General features: G+C 38.8%; 1 protein-coding gene across 7 annotated transcripts in view; it reads right to left on the bottom strand.

The window, feature by feature from the left end:
* Positions 1-435: 435 nt before the first annotated feature.
* The window catches only part of LOC118811456 (protocadherin alpha-C2-like), a 170,798-nt gene continuing 150,375 nt past the window's right edge, over positions 436-20,858 (bottom strand). For all 7 annotated transcript variants that reach the window (XM_036575679.1, XM_036575678.1, XM_036575676.1 and 4 more), the window contains 2 exons: positions 16,229-16,314; positions 436-3,858 (listed from right to left, as the gene is read on the bottom strand). In XM_036575679.1, the coding sequence (XP_036431572.1) occupies positions 3,560-3,858; positions 16,229-16,314 (385 nt within the window). In that variant the 3' untranslated portion in view covers positions 436-3,559. The remainder of the gene's footprint in view (positions 3,859-16,228; positions 16,315-20,858) is intronic.

Below are 20,858 nucleotides of genomic sequence, written 5' to 3'. Positions count from 1 at the left end.
GGTTCAATGTTAACTGTCCATTGTGTTAACTAATATTGGCTAGCTAATTTGTTCTGTAGATGTCTACTCATGTCATCACTTTATTTGTGACAATTAATTACAGTTATGAAGTGCATCAGCATTTAGTTCTATCCTACAAAGCACCCATACATTCCATGCCTCTGTCAGGAACACTGGTTGAAGGGGCAGCTACAGCTGAACATCTACCCCACCTTCAATCCTGAGCTGTTGCAGGGTGATTAGTTAGTATAGTGGTGAACATTTTGCTCTTGTTTCTCTGGCTCCCACACATCCTGTGATGGACAAGTTTGTGACATGAATTTAGAGACAAGATGGGCAACATTTGTCACATTATTAAGAAAGAAAACTTTATTTCTTTTTTGTGATTTATAAACAAAACACATTACCACTTTATTCATTAAAATGAAATAAAAAAAAAAAGAGAAAGAGAAAGATGGACTTTACTATTTCACCGTCACAGTTGATTAGCAGGTGTACAAAAAGAAGGTTTTACAACAGATGAGCACTGCCCATGCAGACAGTGCTGCGCCACCTACTGACCACCACCAGACACTGAGAAAAAAATGACAGCATGAACGCTCACTAGGTACAAGCATACACTACATATACTGTATTTTACATCAGTTTTTTTTTTTACATTTTCTTTGCTTATTTTTTTATTCCTCAAAGGGGTGAAGGAGAAGAGATAGAGTTGTAATACATAATAATTCAGATACAATAATACAGTGTTAGATCAGTATGTCGAAGCCAGACACAAAAGTGATATATATTTTTTTGTTTTTTGTTTTTTTTTTCTTCCGTAATTTGTCAAAAGCAAAACTGAAAAGAAAGGAAAGGATCAAGAGCTTCAGGGCATCACACTATATAGCATTTACAAATATCTAGAAGGTTTAGTAACATTGTAGATGTCCATTGTGAGTGGGTGCAGAGGGTGTCAATATGCAAAGGCTTAGTAGAGACGGTACATACACAAATCTCTTGTGCGAGTAATGGATAAAAATCATAAACAAAAATAGTAAATCATAGCAATCTATATCTATATTCATATATATCTCTATATAGTAAGTGTTTCCCTCTGATTAGGTCATGCAGCAGTCACAGCTGAATGTGACATCAGTTTGAGCCATGAGTTTGGGGGTGTGGCTATAGAGTAGACAGGCAGGGGAGGGAGCCAGTAGCAGCAGAGCAGAAGCATGTAGCTTCCCCTTCACTGGAAACCAACAGGGCAGAGATAGGAGTTTGGGGTGGAGAAGATAATTCCGTTCCATCTGCTAGATTTTCTTCTGGAGTAACTTGATAACCTTTTCAGGCCAATTTCCAACTCAAATCAATGTGAACATACCATGGTTCAAATCAGTAGAGCTGGTAATTCAATATTTATGTCTATTCAGATCATGACCTACTCCGGCCAAACTCCTTCCCTTGACCATGCGCTGAACCCTCCCCTCTGTTTTATCCTCTCCCCCTGAACAAACACAAGCAGTGAAGAACCAGCAGCCAGTTCACTGGTCACACACACACTCACTCACACACTCACTCACACACACACACAAAGAGGAGTGATGTTCACTGGATAAAAGCACTAGACTGTGTACATATCTGACAGAGCTCTCGGAGCTGTCTCTGTTCTCTGCAGGGGAGATTTAACAGGCATTATCTGCATTACTCCATGCTACGCGAGCACACCACAATGACTAGAGCTAGCCTACCCAACATTCAGACAGAACAGAGGATAAACCCAGGGCAGAGAGAGTCAGAGAGAAAGAGAGCGAATGATGCACTGTACAGATGCAATATAGATCAATTAAAGCTTATAAAAACAGAGCTTAAGAAAAAAACACCACCCTTTTTCAACTTAAAACAAAACTCAAGAATCGGACAAATTTGTTCTTAAATTTCGCTGATGTGTGTTAGTCCTCCAGGCAGAAAGGCAAGGTTACATTGTACAGGACAAGTTCCACACACCGCACCCTCAGATGGGCTGAGGAAGCAGGCACAAAAACAGGGTTAAAGGTCCGAAGGAAAACAAGCTTAGGGGCAGCGTTACCAGACATTCACAGCATAAGCTTCAGGCCACTGCAAAAGGGAAGTTCTGAGGGGATAAGAGGGGTTCTGAATTTCCCTAACACTGCTCTTTTTATGTATTGTACAATTGTATCAGCTATCTGTCTATGCGACACTACCTAACTACAGTCTTTTCAGTAATAGAATCAGTTTCTCTGCTGCCTGTGTAGCTCCGTCCCCCACTACAGCGTAAAGGAGAGAGGCGACCAAAGCACCACTCTTGCCAATAGGCAGCTATATTTATCCAATGTAGCAGTCCAAGTTTTCCCTGTTTCTTTCAACACTCTGATTCTTGCCAGAGATGTGTTTCCCCCAGTTTTGCCCTGTGCTTGGTTAGATGCTTGGCTTTCCCAAGGCACAGCTGCCTCTCTGAAAAGATACAGAAGATAGGAATGCTGCTGGGGTTCTGTTGGTAGCAGAGTGCTGATTTTGACCCTGTTTTAAAGGTGTATGTGTGAGTGTATGCGTGTGTGTGTGTGTGTATGTGGCTAGGGTAGGAGTTTATGTTTTCAGATAATACACCTATACAATGGCTGGGAGAGTGCTAGTTACAAAATCAGTACTAAACAAAACAAACAAAAAAGTGCTTGCATTTCACCATTCAGCATTGTTTTTCTTTCATTTTTGCGAATACACAGATCAATATAACTCTCTCTCCCAGACTGGGCTCTTTTCTCTTTCTTTCTTTTGAAGAGCCTCATGTGAAAGTGTTCTTGTGTCCCTTGTTAGTCTGAGCTGCTCCTCCATCGTGAACACAAAGACAGAGAACAGAGTGAGCAGAAGCATTAGTTTAGCATCATCACTGCGTTTTACTTTACAGCACGGCGGGCGGTTTCTCCTTCTGCCGCCATATTTACACCAGTGCGAGTCCCACTTCCAGTCTCAAAGCTTTTCCTTTTTGTTCTTTGTTTTTTCACTTTTCTTTTCTCCTTTAATTTCCAACCCTTCTCCCATTCAGCATGTGAAAAGTGGTGCACTGCTTTTGAACTTTTTTTCTGATTTTGTCTCCCTCTCGAACAAGACCGGAAAACGAAAACCACAAGGATGAATAAGACAGAGGTGTCAACAGCAGCCTGAACAAATAAGGGGATAAGGTGATAACCCTCTCTCCACTCTCTTAAATCTCTCTTTCACACTCACTCACTCTTTCTGGTGAGAAGAGTGGGTGGCCAGGCACTCTGGGGCATGGAAGAAAATAATAAATCAATCATATCATTTCATCATTTACATCATTAAAGAGAATGGTGTTAACCGTAATCTGTGTAAGGCCAAATCTGATAGAATTAAACATGGACCAAGTTCAAAGATCTTAATCAGAGGCTTCCTGTAGGCCATGTGAAATATGTAAGAGGAGATAAAAATATAAGAAATAATCTGCACCTATGACCTTATTAACTGTTTGAACCATTGCAGACTCCTGTTGAGATCTCTGTCTTATATACAAGTGTTCTTTTTAAACGCATCCTCTCCTACTCTACTCATCATCATCTTTCCCTTTCTCCCTTTTGTCCTTCTTCTCCTTCTTCTTCTTTTTCTTCTTTTTGGCCTCTTCCTTCTTGCCAAAGGTGATGAAGTCACTCTTGTCATCACCGTCCTGCCCTTGTCTGATAGAGATGATGGCAGGAGAGCCAGGGATTATGAAGGCTTCAGGTGGGACTTCGCCAGGCTTCAGATGTTGAGGGGGTCCGCCAGGGCCTGGGCCATACCGGAAATGCCAACTGTTACTGTCCACACCAGCGCCTACGGGAGGAGACACTTCCCCACCTTCATTATCTATCAGAGAGAGAGAAATAGAAACTGTTATCATTGCTGTTATAAATACTTGGATCTTAAAAAACACCCACACACAGCCTATAATTAAGCCAAGTTAAACATGTGAAGCAGACTTTCTAACATAACAGCATTTTAGAATGAATGTAAAGCCTTTGAACTGTTTTATCTCCCCAGGGAACAATCATGATGTCATAACAGCTTTCCATGATATGGCATTCCACATGTTTTTAAGCCTCAAATAGAGGTGCCTAGTAAGAAAGGGCCTTCTTGAAGTCGGTCCTGATAAGCACGCAGTATCAGACAGCTATGGCACAAAATAGAACAGCCACCGACAGGATACAATTACATGTCAGGCCCAAACCATTACAGAAGGAGAAGAGGGAAAGGTCAGAGAAGAAAGGCTGGCATTTTAACAGAGGTAAACGCATGCTGACATCAAGGCAAAGAGTATGACACCCACACACACACACCCACACACACAAACACACACACACACATTTTGAGACATGACTGAGACAACTGAGTTACCACACTTTTTAACCTCACTGAATGATAGCAAAAGGCTTAAAAACATAGATGAAGGGGGGGGTGGGTGAATATGTCTACGTCATACTGTAGTGAGGTGAAGAAGAAGTGTTCATGTGCATGGGCAAGTGAGAAAGAGACTGATTCTGACTCCTCTACAGGCTGTTTGGGTGTGAATATGAGTCACCACGCTGGCTCACTGTGTGTATGTGTGTGCATGTTCCTCTCCAAGCCAGGGGCATCTCTCTCCCTCACTGACCAGAAATTACTGCTGTCTCAGTAGAGCACCAGAATGAGGCACTTTTATACACCCCTACTCATACAGCACAGCAATACAGCATCTCATCTAAAGATCCATAGAATGTAGAGCCAAAAAATGCCTACCTCTCTTTCTTTAACATATACAGCTATGTAGCCTATTTTGACTCAACATCTACTGCCTGACCTGATGTGGCTTGAGACCAGGTTTGGGACAGTTTTTCACATACAACTTAAGGTTTGGGTTTGTTTACTAATGAGTCGAAGGTTTGTTTTTATTTGAAGGATTGTGCCTATGTACATTTCACACTCTCTCATTCTCTCTCATTCTCTCTCTCTCTCTCTTCCTCTTTCTCTAGTATGTCTATTTATCTCTAGCAATTTTGTAGTCTATAGCCACTATAGCTAGTGTTTGGACAGGCTCTGGACTTTGAGTGAGTGAACATACCCCTAAATGAAAAAAAGGGATGAAGTTCTATAGTATATCGATGAATGATGAGTGGGATGTGTTGGGTTGGTGGAAAGGTCACATTGGATCTTTCCCCTTGCTTAAGTTTGCCCAAAGTGTTTCTGTAGGTAGAAGCAGCAAGAGGACTTTTTGCATGATCAGTACGATCGACAATTCCATAAAAGATAATGATAATAAATACTGTTGGTGTATTACAGATGTGTAAAATACCAGCTTATCACAGCGTGACATTTTCTTTTGATCAAATGATTAGTAACAAAGCAAAGCACGGTAAAAACATGTCTGTGATAATCCAAATCAGTTGACTAATTTGGATCAAAGGTCTTAAAGTCACAGGTAGACATAGGGGTTTTAAATTCATGCTTGTCCAGACCTCTAATTCAGATTACAAAGTAAAAGATCCAGCTACAGTTGATATAGCGTATTCTTAACTTTATTAACTGAGCTAGAGTGGCAGATTATTCTGACCACACATACAGATACATTATAGCTCCATAATCAGACCACAATGTCCCACTGTGGATGTCAAATTAAGAGGACACATTAAATCAATAGATCACATCATCACACCAGCTACATCATTAAAGAAATGTGCCACATTTGGCGATTTTGGTAAATGTGGTGTTGTTTCTGTGTTCTTAGAATTGCTCAGAAACACCCCACCCCTACCATTAGCGAGACATAAGAGTCAGCATCAATAGACATAACTGTGACCTACTTTGTAAACTTCTTTAGGACACAGCTAGACCAGCACCCTTTTCTCTCTTCTTTTTTTATCTCTTTTTCAGGCATCTCTTACGCTACCAGAAGGATGTTTGTGAGAGTCAGTGCATTGGTGTGTGAATGAGTGTGACTGCAAGCAGGAGTTGTCCTTACACTGAGGTCTCCATATAACCTCTCTCTCTCTCTCTCTCTCTCCCCCCACACACACTGTGGCTGTGAATAGTAACTAAAAACATCATTGCATTTATGCATGGTCTAAGTGATGAGCTTTCTGAGAGGGAAATCCTGAAAGAATACTAGAACATATGCTTACTGCAGCAGAATGTTGAATGTATAACAAGAAACAAAAACAACCTTCTTACAGTCCACTGCAGAAAACAAACCACACAAAAATGCAAATTGCTTGAGCAATTTGTATTAAATGAGCATCCAAGTGATGCATAAATACTATTAATGATGAATAAATGAGACAATTTCTCTCAAATGAGATAGAAATAAGCTTATTTAAAAAGTGGGAAATAACCCCAGCCTCCTAGCAGCAGACTGGGGTTCGATTTCCTGCCCAGATTCACATAATACACCAATTCAGTTCTTCAGGAAGAACTCCTTACACTACATTCATCTACATCTGTAACTTGATTAAATTGTACATTGTTCTGCATGAAAGCATCTGCCAAATGCAGAAAAGTAAAAGTATTATAAATACCAATAAGTCAATATTTAAGAATTGTTTGTTTAGTTAACACTTTGCATAAAAAACAGGTGTGAATCTTATGATAAAATATACGCCCTGCATTCCACTACTGATATTCTCCTGCATGCAAACACACACACATAGACTGTGCCATCCTGCCCCACACATGTTAGCCTGTCTCGCTTCCTAATCGCATTTATTCTGCTGCTGCATCACATTGCAAATTGTCAGCACTGGCACTTTTCTGCACATGTGTGATTTTTTTGTGTGAGAGAGAGAGGGAGAAAGAGGGGAAGAGAGCTCCCTTTTGGACATGTGCAAATCAGGATTAATGCAGATTATGAGCCTAGGAATAGACACTGACCCACAGACCTACCAAATACAGATTCAGATTCAGCTTCTTTGTGTGTAGTTGATAAATAAGGAAAGTGAAATACGTCAATGTGTGGGGAAAAAAGCCTTTAAACTGGGTCTGAGCTTGGAAACCTGGGTCTCTGGCAATCGTACAATATGTGTCTCTATTGAAATTCCAGAAACAAATGCCTTTTACTGTGGACTAGAAAATACTGAGGTAATCCTACACATCAATTCTAAAAAGAAATGCTCACTAATATAAGTAAATGAGCATTCAGTGGCAGATATGCACTGATTCTTACCTTCTCTACTGCAGTTCACTGAAGAATCCATGATATTTTTGGAATGTGCAAACCATGAAATGGCTGACAATGTTTTATTATAAACACAAATCTAGTTTATGCTAGTAAAGGTGAATGGGTTATATATATAGATAGTGTTTTTTGTTGTTCTTTAATGCTGATGTAATATATTTCAGTGGAAATGTGTATGATTAACAAAACTTGAAGTGAACTGTTTTTTCATCTTTGTAGGTGAGCAAGCCAGTCAGCATTTTCAAAAGTGCTTTTATTGTGTTTAAATGCTTCACATGCATCCCTTAGACCATAGCGTGTCCTATTGATGAATTATTGGAAAGTGGAATTTTTCATATGTCAGGTGCCTGTTCACAGATAGCTGTGCCTAAAGTAAGCAGTAGGTACTTTCTGAACTAATTACCATATACGCTAACTCCAGTACATGTCACTTAAGGTATGTAAGACTGTGTTTTAGGAGCTTAACCTTAGACAGCAGCTTATGACTAACTTGATTGTGCAGTTTGCATTGTCTACGTCAGGTATTATGCTGTTTCAATGACAACTTTAACTTTTATTGTCCAATGAGATGTTCTTCATAACTGAACAAGTTCTTGCTTATTTTTGATTGGGGTCATTTTTTTTCATATCACACAGTATTTCACTCACAGAAAGCCAGTGTATCCAAGTTAATCTGATAAGAAAGTTACAAGGAATATACTTGATTTGATTACAAATTTCCATTCTGCTGCCAGAGTGGCCACTAGGTGGGCCTGCAGAAAGAAGCTAATCAGTTACATGCTAGAACACTAAAATTAGAACAGCAGAACTAATCGGTCATGGTTGACAGCACAAGAAAAGGATATGTATTACCCTGCATTCTGTTAACTGGAAAAACCCAGAAAATTCTATTTATGAAAATTCTGAGAGAAACGTTATGTGTGTATGGAAGAGAAGAAAGGAATAGAGGTAGGAGGGAGAGATGTGAGGAGAGAGAGAGGGGTGGAAAAAGAAAGAAAGAAAGAAAGAAAGAAAGAAAAAAAAGAAAGAAAGAAAGAAAGAAAGAAAGAAAGAAAGAAAGAAAAAGAAAGAGAAAATGATGAACAGACAGAATCCATTATGGGCTTTCAGGGAGCTGACTGACCTCCCAACTCCCTCAGCAACACAACAATTATGTATAAAACCTCTCACTAGTGTTGTGTGCGTATAAGAGACAAAGAAAGAACAGAGATAGAAAGAAGGAGGGAGAGAGAGAGAGAGAGAGAGAGAGAGACAGAGAGAGAGAGAGAGAGAGAGAGAGAGAGAGAGAGAGACAGAGAGAGAGAGAGAGAGAGAGAGACAGAGAGAGAGAGAAGGAAAGATTTTGGTGAATAGACAGAATCCATTATGGGCCTTTAGGGAGCTGACTGACCTCCCAACTCCCTCAGAAGCACAACATTTATGCATAAAACCTCTCACTATTTCTCTCGTATTGTCTCCCTAAATATGCACCAGACTCTCCCTCTACCTATTTTTTGATACAGCCCACATCATCTCTTTCTCTCTCTCTCTTTCTGATCTTCTATTCTCACTTTGCCTCCTCCTCCATTTGCCACAACAGTAACAAAGGACACATGTCTCATGCTGCCAGAACTCCATGTATTGGCATGATAAAATAATAATAATAATAAAAAACAAGACAAAGCTAGACAAAAAAGCCCCCAAAACCCCTCCTTCTTACTGCATTTCTCACCCTCTCTCTCACTCAACGCTTCTCTCTCCTTGACCTTTTGTGTAATGTAGTGTGAGGACGCCGAGACTCACCTCCCCCTACATCCGATCCCTTTCCCTGCCATTATTGACACAGGTTTAATAAGCAATATGACAGTAATGAAAAGATGATTATAGTGAGTGCAAACCTCATCTCATAAAAAGGTGATGAAGAGCAAATCAAATTATCGCTGCGTGAGATACCTTGCCCTCTCCTTCTCTCCTCTCCACCCTCCTGTTTTTCTCTGTAAGTCTGTGCATGTTTGTTTGTGTCTGTTGTGTCAAAAGCGTATGTTTAAAAACGTCTCTCATCACCTTTACGCTGACTATACATTACTCTCTCTTTCTCACTCTGTGGTGCAGAATTACATAATGCAGTATGTGAGGAGAGGATGAGGAGGAGAGATGAAGAGCTGGAAGAGTGAAATCTGATCCACCCTCATAGCTAGCTGTACAAGCCTGAAATTTGGCACAGGCTGCAGAGCTGGTGAATTGTGTAGAGCCACGCCCTTCAGAGAAGGAACAAAAAAGCTCTTTGTTGCTTTGTGTGTGTGTGTGTATGTGTGTGGTGGAGGGGGGTGCAGTGTGTCTGTGTATGTGTGACTGAGCATGATTAAAAGAAAATGCAACATCTGCATATTTTATCATCTTGCCCTCTGTTAGTTGCTCTACATGACTGCTGTCATTTAGAGATCTTCATTTATTTTGGATTTACTGATGTGTTTATTTATTTAGTTACAATATTCTTACTCAGATCAATTACTTTAATGTATGTATACATACATACATAGTGCAAACTACATGCATATTACAGTTTCTGGAATCTTAAAAATATTAACATATGTTTTTGATGTTTAAGCACATAATGTGTTGCATGTGTTCCATTCACCATTTCACACAGCTAATATATATGTAGGCAGCGCTTATTGCATTAGCATTAATTATACTGTTGAATAAGGAAGGATTTGACTGTATGTGTCTGGTTGAGTATGTATGTGTGTGAATAATAGCACACAGTTAAGTATGTGGGCCCACATCATGAATTCCTTTTGGCTAGTCTATGTGTATACCATTATCTATGGCTGATTACGGGGTTTTGTGCAGACACTGTATGTGGAATTGAGTGTGCGTATGTGTGTGTTTGTGAGTCACTTTTAGGATATGGCACACCTGGCTTCAGTAATCCTGATAAAACGTGGCAGATGGCACAGACAGGCTTCCTCTAAACCTAGCCAAGAAACCAGTGCCTGTGCATGTGTGTGTGTGGAGGGAGAGAAAGAGAGAAAGAAAGAGAGAGCAAGAGAGAGCAGGAGGGTGGGGTGGATAGACAGTGTGTCTAATGAGAACACTCATTTGCTTGCTAAAAATTAACATAGGCTGTACTACAGGTAGAGCTAAAACCTAGTCTGCTGGGAAGAGAAGGAAAGAAGAACATTATGAGATACAGAAAAGCTTGAAGTAACATTATTTAAGGCTTTTATGAGCCACTGTTCCTATGAGGTTTACTTCAATAATGTAACATATTATAGGAGCACTTAAGTACACATAAACTCAACCTATATATTTTACATTCATAAATGACAATATAGGAGTTGACAGCTGAATGTGCTCAACACATAGGCTAAATAAGATATGTGATGTATACCATATAAGGCAAAACCTCTCAGTTTATTTGTGCATCTCTTTAATTGAATTTGAGAAGGTAATCCACTGTTTGTGTTGTATGTAGCCATAAGAACTGATATGCAATATTTCGCAGTGGCAAATGTGACTATTAGAGCTACGCCTTCAGTTTAAACTGTGAACGTAAAAATGAGAAAAAAAAAAAAACACCTCTACATTAATGCTAATACCTGCTGGCTCCTCTGAGAAATTTCTTAAAGTATGTTAGCACTAAGCTAACAGTGGAGCACAAAAACATTTTTTGGCCACTCTAGATTGAAAGAATGGTTGCTGTTTTCCATTATTAGCAACGGATTAACACCTGGTTAAGTTACCACTTATGTCCTGTTAGTAAAATATCTAGGAGGTCTAGAGAGATGTTTTTTCTCACAAATGTGGTCCCACCCACTGTTATCCAAATGTGATTGGTTGATTGGTCAGATGTTTAAGGCCTTCATTTCAGCCCCTGAAGGCCTAATCAATAGGAAAGCGAGCTTAGATATATCTACCTAGATACCATGGAGACAAAAAAAATCTGATTGGACAATTTTCTGTTGGGCATTTCAGGATTTTAACACTTTTATTTCCAAAATCTAATAATGAAATGAGTAGTACAATACCAGAAAAAAAACTTCTTCCTTTTTTAATTCCTATAAATCCTCAGGCCCTCTCTGAAGGTCTAAAAGCCACTGAGGTTCCTCTCAGGTATTTTGTGCATGTGTGTGATGTTCCTGAAACTTACATTAAAAAAACCTCTCTATTTTGTCTAAGTTTAGCATATTTCAGTTTGTTGTTACGATTTATGAATGTGATTACGCTGCTTATTATTAGTGAACGTATTGAAAAAGGTTTTAAACAAAGATAACTGTATTTGATGTTGAGTATGCAGTCAATTGCATGTGGAGTATGGTTTAAAGGGTAAATAGAATCTGTGAGTGTGCTGTGTTTCATGTTTTTTGGGGTGCATTTTTTATATGCATGTTTGCGTGTGGCAAATGGCATCATGAAGTGAGCCTGGACCCGGAGATCTGCACAGGTTGGCACACCTGCAGTGATGAACTTTTAGTAGCCAGAATAGAAAAGGTCATGCCCATCCATCCCTCCTCCTCCTCCTCCTCCTCCATCTCTCTCTCTCTCTCTCTCTTCTTCCTCCTTCCTTCCCTCTGTATCTCCATCTCTCCTTTCCTGTCTGAGCAGGTGTGATTTGTTTTTGCTCTCATCCACTGATGCAGAAATACCTGTTCTAACCCACCACCATCTCTGCAGCACAACGCTATGTAGGTCACTCTCTCAATCTTTCTTTCACTCTTTATCTCTTAATGCCATTTTCTTTTTTGCCCTTCTTCCCCCATCCCCTCAGTCTGTCATTTTTTATTATATTTTTTTTAAGCTTACACAATTTTATTCACCTATTTTTCTTTCTTTATTTTTTTTGTTTGTTTTTTAATTCACTTTAATCCTTCTTTCCTTTTCTCTATAGATCTATCCTGTGTTTTAGCTTCCACCTGCCACGCCTGTTTTTAGGTTTTTACAGCAACACAGCCCCCTCCCCTTGCCTGCGCTCTGTTCAGTGGTATGAATGGTTGCCGTGGAAACTGCCTCTTCCAGTGGCTGTGGCAGAGACACTGATGGAGAATAATGCTGCAAGCCCTTGCTCTCTCTCTCTCTCTCTCTCTCTCTCTCTCTACATCTCTCTCACTATTCTCCCCTAGCAACAGCAGCAGCAGTCGCAGACCCCCTCCTCTCCTTTCTTTTCTTTACCTCTCCTCTTCTCCCCTTTACTTTCATTGTCTCCCTCTGTCACTCTCATCTCTCTCACTGCCACTCTCTCCATTCCTCTGTCCGTCTGGCCCCTCTTGCGTCTTCCTTGCATCGCTCCTCTCCACTCATTTTGACTACCCCATGTTTCTTATCATTCTCTGAAATAACTGTGACCCTTTACAGACCAAGATTTAAGAAAATAGTGAAACAAAAAAACAAAATAGCGATAGATATGGTCTTCATTGTCGTTACATTTCATTGCTATCATAAGAGAATCTTGTAGCTTTAAAATGGTGATTTTACAAGAGATGCAAAAGCCGGAACTGACTCAAAATAATACTAATATAAACATTTCTTGTTCCTAGCAATTTTGGACCATTTGTTCCATTCAGTAAGCATTGTTCACATAATGTAAAAAAGGCAGATGGCATTTTCAAATACTGCAAAATAATGATAAAACTAAAAAGAAATTGAGTTATGAGGTTTTCATATGACTGACTATATACAAATTAGAGCAGGAGAGCAGACGGTGGGGGTGAGAAACAGAGAGACAGCTCAGGCTTCTTCACATTTGAGAGAGAAAGCTATGAAAGGGGGGCAGCGTACTGCATCCTGATTTCATTAATATGATTCTGTTAATCTGGGCGTGGGCTGCTTTCCCCATCTGTTTCAACAGGGGTAGAGACACACACACAGAAAAAAAGAGACAGGCATTGGCAGCTGCACTGCTTTTCACTATGTTACACTACAAATAAAACTGACACTCTCCACACAGAAATGTTACTGGGCTTTGTAGGTATGACATTAGGTGGCCACAGTTGCATCAGTGGTTTGGTTAACCAGCAGTTATTACAGATTACAAGATGAGAAACTGAATTCAAGTACCAGATTTGAAGATCTTTGATTAGCACTTCAATGCATTTACGATATCTCACAGTCTTCCACAGCTCACAATACATCCACCTCATCTTACCATTAATATCATTTTCTACCTCAATGACTGACTGCAAACCCACACTGTCCATTGATAATTACACCAAACATGCTGACTCATCCACTCTCTGGAGGCAACACATCGGATGATGGTGTTATTTGACTGATAGGTCACTCACCCTAGCCTACCTCATTCCATTCCACATTTTTTTTCTCTCTCTCTAGAGGAACTATGCTGTAACTCCTCAGACTAGACAGGTAATCAATGAGCACGCTGAGGATAAAAAGGAGAGAGAGAGAGAGAGAGAGAGAGAGAGAGAGAAAGAGAGAGAGAGAGAGAGAGAGAACGAACTGCAGACAGAGAGATTCATAGCTAAAGAGGTTTAGCTTCTTTCATAGACATACTCTTTGCTCTCTCAATCATCAGCCCAGACTTAATTAGAACAAATTGCTCTTTCATCACCCAAGTAATTGCACTGCTTTTCCCTCCCCTTCCTTCTTGCTCTTGCTTTTTTTTCTTTCTACACCCTCTTCTCATTCAACATTTTATAAATAATGGTCTTGTCATGTTTTATCTCTGTCCATCTTAAACTAATATCATTTTGGTTTCTTCGTACTTCGTTCTTTCTCTCACTCTGCCTTGCTGATCTTTACTCTCTGCTCAATCACACCACTATGCCATCCTGCAGAAGCTGACCTCAACATGCACACTGTTTGCTCTTTTGATCTGCTAATTTTTAATTAAATATTCATCAATTATCCAGACGTCTACCCAACAATTGACCTTATGACCATTACGACCCACAGAGTGTTCTGAGCCTCTTTAGATGAGAGGTTTACGACAGGAAGCAGGTGCCTGATTTAGAGAGTATACATGAATGTATTTATTATAGAAATCCAATGTCTATATGGTGTGTAATATTCAATCAGCTCAACTGTTACCTGTTTCTCTCTTTCTGCTTTTTTCTATTCCATCCAAAAGATAGTGGTTGCCTTGAAAACTTCATTTTAGAAAACTGAATGCAGCCTAGCTCTTGTTCCTTTTCTTCAACTTAGAGAAAGATGGACTGTATATTTAAATGTTATGACATAATGCATTGTGAAAGGTTTTGGTTATTGAATGTAACATCTGGCTAAGATGCATCTCAGGCCACCTCCTACAGTGGTTTGAGAGATCATATTTAAATTTGTTTTAAATGTGTTTTGGCTATATTTACACCTGTATTTTTAAGTAGATAGTACCTGTCCATATATACTCCTTATTCTCATGAAATAACCAGGTGTAAACATAATATTTGCCACTAATCTTTTGTCCTCCTTTTGCTGCCAGTGGTCTCTGCAACTCATTTTAATTTGCTGCCTCTGCAGCAGAGGCAAATAGCACTCCCTCCTGAGGATAAAGAGGGGCAGAGAGAATAGAGCATGAGCAAGAGAAAGTCAATGGGAAACACAGAGATAGAATTAATCTAATATTGAGGTTTAATCAGTTCAAATGGCTTTGTATGAGCATGTGCATGTGTGTTGAACAGAGCCATGTTGACCACAGTACACATCTCTATCTTAATTGAGTTATCTCTGTGCAGAAGCCCCTTGCCACTCTCTGGCCTGTTTATTCTGTACTTTGCTCTCTGTCTCTCACAGATAACCATCCCTGCCCTTCATGAGAGTGTTTTCACCTGACTCAGCTGATAAGCGGATTATTGATTCAGAACTGGAGAAATCAGAAACACTCTTTTAAAATCTGCCACACATGTCCCTGAGAGAAAGATCCTGTAGTAATGAGCACAGTGGAAACCAAATTTAAATTCTTTCTTTTTTTCCTCTGATGAATGTAGGGAGCAATAAAAAATGTTGGCCCTCAGTTGCTCCGCCTGTTTTCTTTTGTAGCAAATATTGTGAGGTTAGACAAGCTTTATAAAATGTTAGTAAACTCCCAATCAGCTGAATAATACTACATTTGAAGTGCTGCATTCAACTGAAAGTAGTGCAAAAATACATTTTTTTTTTCAAAATATGGACATTTAGAGAGTGTAACTTCATGTTTATTTTTTGTGTGAAACATCACATTGTTAAGATAGACTGGGTGAGATAGACTTTTTGGTTGAGAAATCAAACTAACATTAGCACAGTGGCAAATATGTATTTTCAACCAGCTAACAAAACATGGTCCATCTCAGTTGCATAGCATTTTAAGCTGCAGATTCAATAATGTGTAGCAAATCTAAACTCCAACGGAGATTCATTACATTTAATGGGTTTCTGTAAAGCTTGTCTGATCTTACAACAGTTGCTATGAATGCATTTGTGTATTCATGTATTTGTGGGTGGAGCATAAATGTCAATTCAGCAATTTAGCCATGTCTTTCAGAAATGACTTTTTTTATTGTTTTGTCACTACATTGCAGAATTTGTGCAATGTGATGTCATAATACACTTCATCTCCATTATGATGTCATTAGCACTAGTTTATGATGCAACGGTACAATGAATTGTTTATCATATCAGTTGTTTTTACTTAATTGGTTCTGTATCTCAAAGGACTCACACCAGTATCTTGAACAAGTATCATTTAGGTCATCATCTCCTGCCTTTAGAGTGCTGTTCAGCTGCACCTAAACAGGCAAACTTGGGAACAACTGTAGGTGAAATGAAGCGAGAGAAAGCAAAGAGTCTGAGAGTGAGAAGAAGAAAGGGAGAAAGAGGAAACAGTGATAGACAGAGTGATAGAGTGAAGATCCTAAGGGGATAGAGGAAAAAAGTCAGAAAGCACAGAAGGGGAGAGAGAGAGAGAGAGAGAGAGAGAGATGATCCTGAGGGTATAATGAAGGAGTAACGGGGCCAGACTGTGGAAACATTTCCTGCAGTTCAGGTCACACCAGGTCAGTTTCACACTAAATACAGACTCAGTAGGACTAACAGAATGGTGTGTCAGGTGGGGCTGTTTCTTACCGGCAGCACTGGAAACAGTGGGCCAATTCTGCACCAGAACCCCTTGAGCCCCCTGCATCACAGACGACTCTTCCATATGAACAGAGCTACACAGACAAACACAAAGGAGAGAATGTTGGACATTTAGACATTTGCATATATGCATCTACATAATTAAACTAATATAACCTTGTGTCATATTAAAGCCCTGTACCTTCATGTTAATGTTAACTTTAAAGTAGAAGGAAAAAGATGTATTATTTTGTAATATGTATTGTATTTAATATGCATCGATGTCAAAAGTTTTCATCCCAAATAATTTTGTAGCATATCTACTGATCCTTTTGTTATGAAATGTTCACACATTATAACTGAAATATGGCATTTTCAGATTGTGTAAAACAAATTAAAAATGAGGTTATGAGATTTTGTTATGTGACAATAACTGACATTGAAGCAACCAATGCAATACATTACATTAGCAGTATTAAAACAAGAATGCAGGATGATACAATGACATATTAAACAAAATGCACGCTCTTCAACACCCTTCCCACAAATCCACAAGCCCCACTCTCCACACCACTTGGGGAATTTACAGCAGTGTGCTGAATCAATTCAGCAGGCTGGTTTAACCAGACAGTTAGTATGTGCTCTCATGATTACAGCCTAAGGCATATATGGCTGTGTGTTCACCCAGGCACATGTTTCCAGAAAGCATGTCCACTATACTAATGACTTTATTCTCACAGGATCGTGTATCTTCATTTTTTAATTTGATTTTCTGCAGCTATGCTTTACACTGTGAACATTTCATGATGAATGGGCCAATAGATACGCTCAAAAATTACTTTTTTTTTTTTTAACAGCAATGTCGTATTTGCTTTTTAATGGGCCAGAGAGTAATAATGCCCCAATTCTTGATTCGGTAAGGGTTAATGCAAGGGTTGTTTATAGGTGCCAAACTGTAGCTAAAGCCTGCCTACTCAACCCTGGTTCACTGCATGCAGTCTGAATGTAGAGAGCATTACTGAAATTAAACCAAGGCTATAAACCACTAGGAGAAACTGTGAATTTGTGTGTGTATGTGGGTGTGTGTCTGTGTGAGGTCTAATAGACGTGGGATGCCTGATTTGGGTGGATGTAGTTCACTTTCAAATGTTGAAATCCACAGGCCTGGATTAGAGATTATGGATTATGCTGTACTCTCTCATCCGTATTCACACCGCTTACTAGATTAGGGCTTAAACTCTGATGCACTCAAATTTTAACACCCTGAGAGATTTGCTGCAAGAGCCATCATATGCACAGACACACGTACAGAAAAACATACAGCAAGAGGAGAAAATCTACACAGATTCACAAACCCATCACTCAGTCACAACACATACACCTTCACACGGTGACACAATTAGTGAAAGTTTTATGAGTCTAAGATCAGGGAATAGCTGCACTGTTAAACCTATAGGTTTCTAAAAGATTCTTGGATATACAGTTGTAGAAAAACCTTTAATTAAAATAGAACCTTCACATCATGTAGAGGCTCTTTAAACTTTAAGAAACACTCACTCAGAAATTACCATGTAAAACAAGGACACACAGTGGCAGTAATGGAAAGGACTGCTCTTGAGTCATTCTCATGAAGCTGCCTTAAGCCATGTCCACAAATAGTTCAGTGTCATTAACATCAGGCAGATAAACAGCAGTCACATAATTTAGTAGATGAATTGGAGCTCTATATGGTACAGATCCTTTTTTCTATTTTATTAATTTATTTGTCCTTTTTTACCCAAATCCCATTACTGTAATGTGTCCACATATCTGTTTCTCACTACTGAATTTTATTATATTTATTTATTTTTTGCTTTTTCAAAAAAAAAATAAAGATTTTGTATTTTTTTAACTGTTATATATCTTTACTTATTGTCAATTTGACTATGGTGTGGCAATGAGCAACTGGTCACTTGCATTGGAAAATGATCAATTTAAAATCAATTAAATCATTCAGGCCTGTTTTTAATCATTCAAACAATCATTATTTGTACATGCAAAAAAGGAGAAATAATAAGTTTTACTTATAATGGTGCCCCCAGCAGAGAATATTTAGATGGCTAAATGTGAGTGAGTGAGTTATAAGCCAGTTCCATGAGGTGCTTCACATCTAAAAATGTTTTTTTTTTAAACAACCTGAATCTACTGAATGGTTATTTTTATTGAACCAAGCACAACACAGTTTTTAAAGAAAGGGGGGAGACTGGGACATTATATTGTTCTTCTATGGAATCACTCCAAAGACCCCTTTTGAAGGACCTTGCACAGAAAGTCTACAGTGTTAACAGTGCTTAACAATAACATATTTATTTTCTCAGGTAAAATAATAATAATAAAAAAAGTTATTTTATCTTTCTTATTCTTGTAGCTGCTGTTCTAACTCCCCCTCGTGTTATCTGGAAAGCAAGCAGCTGGGTGTGTCTCTGTGAGCAGTGGGAAGTGTGTTAAAGAAAGATTAGCTCTGTGAGCCTGCAGTCACTGTGAAAGACTGGAGGCATGCAGGGTCACTCCTAAACATTTCACAGTCTCTTACAGGAAAAAAAAAGAAAGGGATAAAAATAAGCCAGACAGGAAAATTAACAAAGACAACCCAGATGGCTGCAAGGCTATGCTGTTTCTTCAAACTCTGGGCTTAAAATGTCTGTCTGTTCCCCTGTAATCTCTCATTCTTCCTCTGTCTACTTTTCTCTTGTGCTGTGTTCCTCTCCTCAGGAGAAATAAGCAAAGGCCAGATCAGTTTGTGGAGTAGCAGAGGTTGAATGAGTTTAGATTTCTTGTCCTGAAGCCAAGGGCTGCAGCAGAGCACAGCTTTAAAAAGTGGGGTGGGGGAGACTGGGACACTATATTGTTATGAAAAAAATGAATCACAGAACAAACTGAGGCATTTATAAAAAGTCAAATTAATGTATTTCTGCTATCTCAACAGTGCCCATTGGTGCATGTGTAAAAATGACCATCAGTTATTTAAATATTTGCATGTTGTAGAAAACAGAAGAATCAGCTGTTATTCATGTTGGAACACATGATTAGAAGCTATACAAATATTTTAAATGATAATCTGAGGCATTTATGTGGTCAGTTTGTTTCCCTGTTTAATTGACCCATCTACACTCCACCAAAAATGTGTTCTTTGGTAATAATTACTGTGAGCTCAGAGCTTGGACAAGGTTTGCAGAATTTTGGCAACAATTCCATTCAACCTAGTGATAAACAGTTGCTCACTATTTTTAGAGTCACTATAAATTGTTAAGTTAGGCATTTAACATGCAACACTATCAAGTTACACTATGTTGTAGTTAATCAGAACTGGGCAGATTGGAAACAACCATGTTAATGATAGCTTGATTACACAATAAAAACTGTATCCAATCAATTCTAACTTTTGACATGTAAAGAAAATTAATATCATTTGCAATTAATAACACTCTAAATGTAGGCACCTTGACTAACTACTTCTCCAACCTTAGCAAAAGGGTTCTAAATAGTACCAAAAATTGGTTCATGAATAGTAACAGTAGCTAAACTGCTGCTATTTAGAATCATTTATACAAAGGTTCTTTAAAGAAGCGTATATAGGAGGTTTCCCAGCACAGAAAAACATTTAAGTGTACAAGTGGTTCTATGAGTGTTTACAGTTCCATATATAACCAATGCCTTTATTAAAGAACATTGAATAACTACCTTTTTAAGAATATAGCATGGATATGTCAATTTGTTATTTATTTATAAGATTTACTCAGTGACTAAATCTTCTAGTGTGATATATCCATAATGCATGAGCTGTCCAAAGATAGGTTGCTCCTGCTAGCTTTATTAATATCTCTATGTCTGCCTGAATACATCTTTCTCTGCTGTCCTTCAGAGCATGAGTCCAATAACATTTCTTTAAAAAGTCATCAAGAAAAAAATAGCACTGATGGCAAGATGAGAGACAAAAAGAGCATAATGTGCTGTCAGCCAAGATTTGAACTTTATATGTATGAGAGAGACAAAGAGAGAGACAGTGAGAGAGAGAGAGAGAGAGAGAGAGAGAGAGAGAGAGAGAGAGAGAGAGAAGGAGAGAGAGAGAGAGAGAGACAGGAAAGAGACAGAGAGCAAGAGAGAGAGAATGAAAATGATTGTGATGTGTGAGTCAGTACTTCAACCTCACATGACACAAGCGTCATAGGCTTCCAAAATGAGAAAACGTAAATAGTTTTTATCTCTCTCACCATTTTTTAATCTATCACATAATCACAATAGACCTTTGAAGTTGTGTCATCACTATGTAGTTGTGCAGAACTATTGTACTATTGAACTACTATGAACAAAAAAGTGTTCTAAAGCCAATATGATGTGTCACATGCACGTTTCCTCTAAATATCACTGGATCCTCTGAATTACGAGGTTGTGAAGTAGCTGACATAAAGATGATGCTACGTGCAAGACGACACTGCTGTGCACCAAATTTACATCACAAGATTAGCAACCTCAATAAGTACCTCATGCAAACTAGCAAGCTTTGTGGTGGCAGAAGCAAAGTTTTATAGTGGCCTTAGTTTCATGCAACAATCCAATTCAATGTTCAGCAGTGTTAGCTTGCTTGTAGCATTTATGTAGC

Source organism: Colossoma macropomum, unplaced genomic scaffold (assembly GCF_904425465.1).
Source record: "Colossoma macropomum unplaced genomic scaffold, Colossoma_macropomum, whole genome shotgun sequence".
NCBI lineage: Eukaryota > Metazoa > Chordata > Actinopteri > Characiformes > Serrasalmidae > Colossoma > Colossoma macropomum.
Note: the sequence above shows the minus strand (reverse complement) of the source record. Positions and strands in the feature narration are given on the sequence as shown.